Source organism: Hylaeus volcanicus, chromosome 6 (assembly GCF_026283585.1).
Source record: "Hylaeus volcanicus isolate JK05 chromosome 6, UHH_iyHylVolc1.0_haploid, whole genome shotgun sequence".
NCBI lineage: Eukaryota > Metazoa > Arthropoda > Insecta > Hymenoptera > Colletidae > Hylaeus > Hylaeus volcanicus.
This window is the reverse complement of record NC_071981.1, coordinates 6,153,374-6,161,012: the sequence shown is the minus strand read 5'-3', so window position 1 is coordinate 6,161,012 and position 7,639 is coordinate 6,153,374. Positions and strand designations below refer to the sequence as shown.

Here is a 7,639-nt window from a genome sequence, read left to right as displayed (position 1 = left end):
TTTCTATGATATAAAGAGAACATTAAAAAAATGTTACCGTGGTCAACGATAACGTTTAATTCGAAGTTCGCAAGCAATATTCCCACCATTATACGAGTAGGGCGTCAGGAGGCGCAGCGATTTCGCCTATTAGATCGGTCCTCAGAGAGTTTTGGTCGATTCGCAGATTACGAGTCCCCGGGATGCAAGACTGACATGGCAGAGGGTTCGGCCGAAGAGGAACAGAGCAGTACTGCTGCGCCCGCTTCCCCGCCAGCTGATCTTCGCACTCTGAACACCCGATTGTCGCCGCCTTATCACCACCAGCCCCATCTCCACCCTCGTCTTCAGCATCTGCAGCATCCCAACATGTTGGCGACCGCCGTACCGCCCAGGCACAGCCACAGGATGCTGTCTCATCAGGTGAAAACGGAAGCGGAGTTCGACGGTCCCTGCGACGTGCCATTGAATCTGAAGAGCGAGGTAAGTCCACGAATCTACGTGAACTATGCCACGCGATCGATTACGATTCGTTCCTAATCGGGACGGGAACAGTCTTGGTCGGATCGATGATTAGTCGACCGATTAATTAGACTGGAATTCTTTGGACTCGTTGCCGGTTCTTTGAAGCATGTGAATTCTAATCTTCGGTTCTTTCGAATACTTTACGAGATGTTCTGAAAGAGGAAATATACAGTTCCATAAATATTCGTATGGTTATTAAAGAAATTTGTTTAAATTAAATGATAGGTTCGAAACTTCGTATTAGGGGTACCGAAAAGGAATCAAAATTTTATCAACATTTATTTATTAAAGAAATCTTAAATACTAATCAACATAGTAATTTTAATCATTTTATAATAAATTTTGCCAACGTAAAGGCAGTTGTTCGATTCCATTTTTGAAAAAGTCCTTTGATTTTTCAATGAAAAACTTTTCCAAGTCTTCTAATATGTTTGTATAAATATGTTGATAAATATATAAATATACTTCTATAAGCTTATTTATAAACATATTTATAATGAAGAATTCATTTGGTAATACGAAAATTATTATTCAGTTTAGTCAAACTTCTTCAATAGAATAAGAATATTGATGGGATTGAGTGTAAAAACAATTGGAATAATGGTTTTTATCCAATGTTTAGAAATATATTTTGAAACTAAGTATTCATTTTTCTAAATATAGAATAGAATTGACAGAAAAAAAATTAGTTTGAGTAGTTCCTCGGGATAACTTTAGTGTCACCCAGTGTACTTGACTGTCTCGGCTCGACGGATGTTATTATCAACTTAAAAATGGATGAAACTGATACTGTTATCGCGTTAAAAAAGTTTAGAAATGCACATTTTGCAAGTGTACAAAACTGTGCTCTCGTTATCTGCGTATTGAAGAATAGTAAAATTGAGACAAAGCAAGTTGTGATATTGACAGACGTGAAACAAACCTCTATAAAGGGAAGCCTTTAAAGATCCTCAACTTTTCATTCTACATACATTACAACCTCAACATTTTTATTATACATACATTGAATATATACTGAAGAACGAAAAATAATTTTGATTTTAAATTTTGTCGATGTAACATGTTTTATTTTTGTCTATAAATTTATGACACCCAATTTCAAGTGAACTGCAGGTTCTAGTAGATCCAGACGATCTAGTCAAACACGTCGTCAACTTTCTTAAATTTTCCCAAAAGCCACGCTGGAAAATATTCTTTTTCAAATTCATTATTCCTAATTATTACCTGCATTAGACACTTTTACACAAAAATCAGATGCACAAGATTCCTTTAATTCAGTCTTTGTCAATCTTCAGCAAAAATATTCCAAAGCTTTATTATCATACATACATTGAATATGTATTAAACAACGAAACAATAAATATTAATTTAATTTTTGGATGTAACATGCTTCGTCTCTTGTCTGTGACACCCAATTCCAAGTGAACTGCAAGTTCAAGTAGATCCAGCCGATCTAGTCAGACACATCGTCACCCTTCTTAAATATCCTTAGACAACCACACTCGACAATATTTTTTCGTCAAACTCCCTTATTATTTCTAATCATAACCGGCATTAGAAACCGAACCAAACAAGGCTCAATAAAGGGAAGCCTTTATATAGCCCTCAACTTTAGCGCGTACCATTTCGTTTCATTCGTGGTTACGCAACCCGACGAGTCCCAATTGCGTGACGCCACCCTTTATTAGTTCGACGATCCTCATTAGGCATGGCGCGAGATTATAGACGGAGGATCCGCCGCTGGATCCGTGGACGCGATTCGTCCCTGATGATTAATAAGAAAGTCTCTTCGTCGAGGCGATCGTCGCGCTCGTTACCAACGGTTTTGTGTGTCAATGACAACCAATTGTCTGCTTAAGTAGCTGCCGCGCCGCGTCCCAACCTAAATCGGCCAATGGTCTCTCTGACCTGTATACGATTAACGTACAAAACAAAGCGTGTCGAACGACTTCCATGTGGATGGATGGGGTCAACGAACAACCGCTCATTCTTTCTGCCACGATTGCGCAACGCAACGTCGCGATTCCGACGGAAAATCTTGCGCCTCGAGATGTCCCGGCGCTCGCACGTTGTTATAGACAATAAAGTTAGGAAAAAGACGATATTAAAAATTGGAGAATTTTTTGAAATATTGTGGAAGGGTGGAAGAATATATTAGAATTATTAGAATATTTAGAATGATTTTGTTCATTTTTGCTGTTTTGGATTTTGCTGTCAGGTGCTATTTTAATATTTCTAAGGATGTGTAGTGATTCATGGCGTTCTTTAGTCATTAAAAAGTCAAATAAATTTAATATATTGTATAAGGAACAAGTATAATTATGAACCATACCTTCAGAATTGCGTTTCTTCAATTACTTATTTAACAAGAACATTAAAAAGCACAAGTATTTTTAATTTTGCTATTAGGTACTACTTTAATATTTCTAATTATGTGTGGTGGTTATTTTCATGGTGGTTTTTTGTCATTAAAAAATCCCATGAATTTAATATACTGTATAGAGAACCAGTACAATTAAGTACCATGCCTTCAAAGTTGCATGTCTTCAGTAACTTATTTAAAGAGTACATTAAAAATTACAAGTTCTTATCTGAAATTATATGAATAAATAAAAGTGTTGCTATAAAATCTTAATGAACATAAAAAAACTAGTAAAATAAACTACAATTATGAATATCCCTTCACTTACTTATTTAACAAGTACATCAAAAAGAACTTACCACGAATTCCATAAATATAAATACAAGCGCGTTAACATAAAAGTAAAACGAATATAAAACCCCACTAAACACCGAATTATAATAAACACAGTGCTCTAAATTTCCTATATTCACCCTTCTGAAATTGCTCCACGTTTGCATTCCTCCGAAGGCACGATTTCATTTCCCACACGTCACCTCCCGCCAAAAAGAATTTGGCGACCCAGTACGAGCTTGCTCGCATTTCAAAATCCTAACGAGAAATGATAATGTAGACGCAAGAACACGAATTTCCCATTTGGAATTTCCACGCGGTGTTTCGCAACTTACGAATCGGTCGCGCGATCGGACACGATTTAGGCGGAAAATCATGCCTGGCCGTAAATCACGCAGCCCGAGTCGCTTTCTACCGCTCGGTATCAGCGGTCTCGTGGTTAGAAAAAGAGACAAAGGCGTTATCGCGAACACGTGAGTGGCCGTTGTGGCAATCTAATCTCCATACTTGGTACATGTCCGTTGGCGCATTAGGCACTCGAAACGGTTTGCTGGGTTATTACTAGAAACTGACGGAAAAGGCTGCTCCCGTTAGGCGATCGGTTGCCCGTGGGAAAATCCTGTTGGATAGAATGTCAAAGTTTCTAACGGGTTGCCACCGACTCCTCTGCCGCGACATTTGCCTAAGCGCGAGATACTTCCGCGTTCCATCGACGGAGCAAAGTCTAATCACAGTTTACAATCCGCCCCCATGGAAAAACCTGAGCGTCGATCATTTATCAATTCGTAATCCGTATCGGAAGATGAACGGATCAGGATCACTTTAGATCTCTCTTTCCCCAGCCGGACTCTTATTTATCACGTATAATAATTGTTTATTGCGAGGCCAGACTGCGAAAGCTAGACAGGCTGGTACACGGCTACCAACTGTTCCAGATCTCGTTTTGCCCGCTTGGAACGACGTTACTCGCGTGTAACGGTGCGGAATTAATATTTATGGCGGTTCTGATACACGCGGAATCTTTCGTTCAGATCGTAAAGCAGGAATTATTAGGGAGATTGTCGGCGGGGGCCTAATCGCGTTAATCATGGCTCGGTGTCGTCTGCGTGCTAGGATTGATGCGTCAATTTGTAAAGGGCACTCGCGATCGTTTATCGAGAGTCTTTCTTTTTATTATTATTTGCGAGGGAGCTGATTCTTTTTGTTTGGGACTGGGTTTAACCCTTTGCCCTACGATTTACTGTATGGACTGTAATCAGGTATAAAATTCCTTGTGCGTTTTCGTACGACACGTGTGTGACTCATGGTTTTCAGGTTCGATTCGAATTGTGTGACAGGAGTCTCACACGTTGTTGTAGGTTAAAGGGTTAATAGATGCAATTATAATTGTATAGGGTGTTTCTTGAATTTTAAGATTATTGTGGACGAAAAATATTCAGTACTCCATAGATTGATGTTTTTAACCCTTTGCACTCGAGGCCTTTTTTTCTGGCATCTATCAGCGACTCGAGATGCTTTCTGTTGTCACGAATGCTAAGCTTAGATTAACTTTGAAAATGAGATCCTTAATTTGAGATTTGAGAATCAGGTCACCTTTGCCTCAACGACAATCATTTTATTGACACTTCCAATTCCAAAGAAATTAAACCTAAAGAAAACTTGTGACTGAGAGTCACCTCTCGAGTGCAAAGGGTTAATAGACACAATAATAATTTTATAGGGTGTTTCTTGAATTTTAAGATTATTGTGGACGAAAAATATTCAGTACACCATAGGTTGAAGTCTTTAATGAATAGAAATTCAATAATTTAGCTTTCGAGGCTTTACATATAGTCAGTCCCATAAGTATTAGTACCCTACATGTCTATCGAAAACATTTGTATGACTACAATTATAGGTTTAATGTTTCCAAGTGAATAATTCATTATAACCATAGGCATACATACATTAATAAACGTTACACGTATGTATTATATATATATTTATAGAAAAAGATTTATTAGGTAACATCAAATCTATTATACATATAATTTATACAAATTTCTTCAATAGACATGGAGGTTACGAATACTTATTTGATTGACTGTATTTGATCAGTGAACAAACAAAATTGTGAATCGTGCTACAAATTCTAGAAATAAACAAATATAATTGGTAGCATAGGTTGATATCTTTAATTAAAAGAAATTCAATAATTCAGCTCGCGAGGATTCAAATATTCGACACAGTGTATTGATGGACAAATTTAATCTGTCTGAATTAAATGACAGGTTTGGTGTTTTAAATCAATGTTTTATTATAAATATATACGCATGCAAAGTTTATTCGTGTATATATTTATAATGAACAATTTATTTGGAATCGTCGATTGGAATCGAAGATTGTGAATCGTGCTACAAATAGGAGTAAACAAATATAATTCCAGTGTATCAAATCGCCTAAAAATGTAGATTCAAAGTCTCGTCCAGTAGATATTTCGACAGGCCGCCTTTTCAACCGCAGAACCTCGCGTCCATTCCGCATTGGCGAAAGTCCCAGATCGGTCCAGCGTACCGAGGTGGCAATTTCGCGAAATAATAGAACGAAATAGGTCCATACAGTGACCAGCGTGGCCAGTTAATGTCGCCCGTAATCCTAATCGTTGTCGCATTCACGTGGCCGGGTGTATTATTAAAGCACGACAAAGGCACTTTTCCTCGAACAGCTGTTGATTCGTGCATCAAAAACGTACAATTGGCGGTTGAACAATGCACAACAATGATGCCAATTAGCCGACAAAAGGGAGTAATAGTGCACTAGAGGAGGACCGAGGCGGCAGCCTGAGACTAGAGTCTCGAAAACAGCAGTCTCATCCGTTAGCTCCGGCGTCCCTGTCCATCCATTACACTATTATCCCCTCAGCAAACACAGGATCCATCCTCTGGACTCCACGCATGGACTTAATGCCCGGCTCTCGGCCAGGGTCTGAGGAGGGAGCATGCAATTTACGCGCAAAAGAACTAGGATGTATCGTGCCCAGCCCCGGCGCAAAAAGAAATGCCTCTGCTTAACAGGGTACAGCATACATAATAATGTCGTCCGGGCGTTTCCGCGTCGGAGGGTGAGGCTCGATGAAATATGAAATAGCCGGCGACGATCTCCTTATTTATCCGTATTAACATGTCAAAGCTGCTTAGAGTTCTTTCACCTGGCTGGGCTTTTTCGCACCGTCGACGTTTTAAATGTCGATCGTTTCGGGTTTCTTCACAAAATTTCTCCCTACGCGGTCCTTCAAAGTACAAAATTCACTGTCTAAATCTAGTTAGGAAGGTTCGTCGAGGTTGGATGCTGAGGTCACAGATCGAGATTTCTCATCGTCGTTCTTCAAAATAGATAATCGAGGTTGGATGCTGAGATGACAGAATTTCTTACGGTTTGAGATCAAAGTGTCGGACACTACAATTTTTATTTGCTATATTTATTTGCTATATTTAATGAGATACAAGTTTATTTGGAACGTAACAATTGAGGTTTTTCATTGTCGTACTTTAAAATAAATAGTCAAGGTTGGATACCAGTCAGTTATAAATGAACAAGGTTCTAGTAGATCCAGACGATCTAGTCAGACACACCGTCACTCTTCTAAAATATCCCCACACAGCCACGCTGGACATTATTCTATTTCAAATTCCTAATTATTACCTGCATTAGATACTTTTACACTAAAATCAGATGCACAAGATTTCTTTAATTCACGTATTAGTCTTTGCCATTCTTCAGCAGAAACATTCCAAATCTTTATTATTATACATACACTGAATATGTATTTATCAACGAAGGAACAATTTTTATTTAAATTTTTGAGATGTAACATACTTTGCCTCTTGTTTATTAATTTATGACACCCAATTATCCCCAAGTGAATTTTATATTCTAGTAGATTCCGCCGATCCAGTCAGACAGGTAGTCAACTTTCCTTTTCCTCGCACAGTCGCACTTGACAATATTCTTTTTCAAATTCATTATTCCTAATTACTATCTGCATTATTACCTGAATTCTCCTTGCGATGCTTCAAAATCAAAAATTCACCGTCCAATCTAGTTAGGGCGGTTGCTGAACGTTGGATGCTGAAGTCACAGAGTTTCTTACTGCCTGGGATCAAAGTGTCAGACACTACAATTTTTATTTGCTATATTAAATGAACTACAAGTTTATTTGAAACGCAACAACCGAGATTTCTCATCGTCGCTCTTCAAAATAAATAATTTAGTATTCCAACTGATATACAATATAATTAATGTTAATATTCATCCCAAAGCCTCTAAATTATGTCTATTTTCTTTGCATTATGTTTCTCTTCGATTCATTCTGTTCTAAGTCTGTTTCATCGTCCCTCTTCAAAATAAATAATTTAGTATTCTAACTGATATACAACTTCATTAATATTTATATTCATCCCA

The 7,639-nt window shown here is 38.0% G+C and overlaps 1 protein-coding gene across 9 annotated transcripts in view; it reads left to right on the top strand.

Annotated features, from left to right (window-relative positions):
* The window catches only part of LOC128878469 (POU domain, class 6, transcription factor 1), a 280,305-nt gene that overhangs the window by 22,243 nt on the left and 250,423 nt on the right, over nucleotides 1–7,639 (top strand). For all 9 annotated transcript variants that reach the window (XM_054126698.1, XM_054126695.1, XM_054126692.1 and 6 more), the window contains exon 2: nucleotides 167–462. In XM_054126698.1, coding sequence (XP_053982673.1) covers nucleotides 196–462 — 267 coding nt within the window. In that variant the 5' untranslated portion in view covers nucleotides 167–195. The remainder of the gene's footprint in view (nucleotides 1–166; nucleotides 463–7,639) is intronic.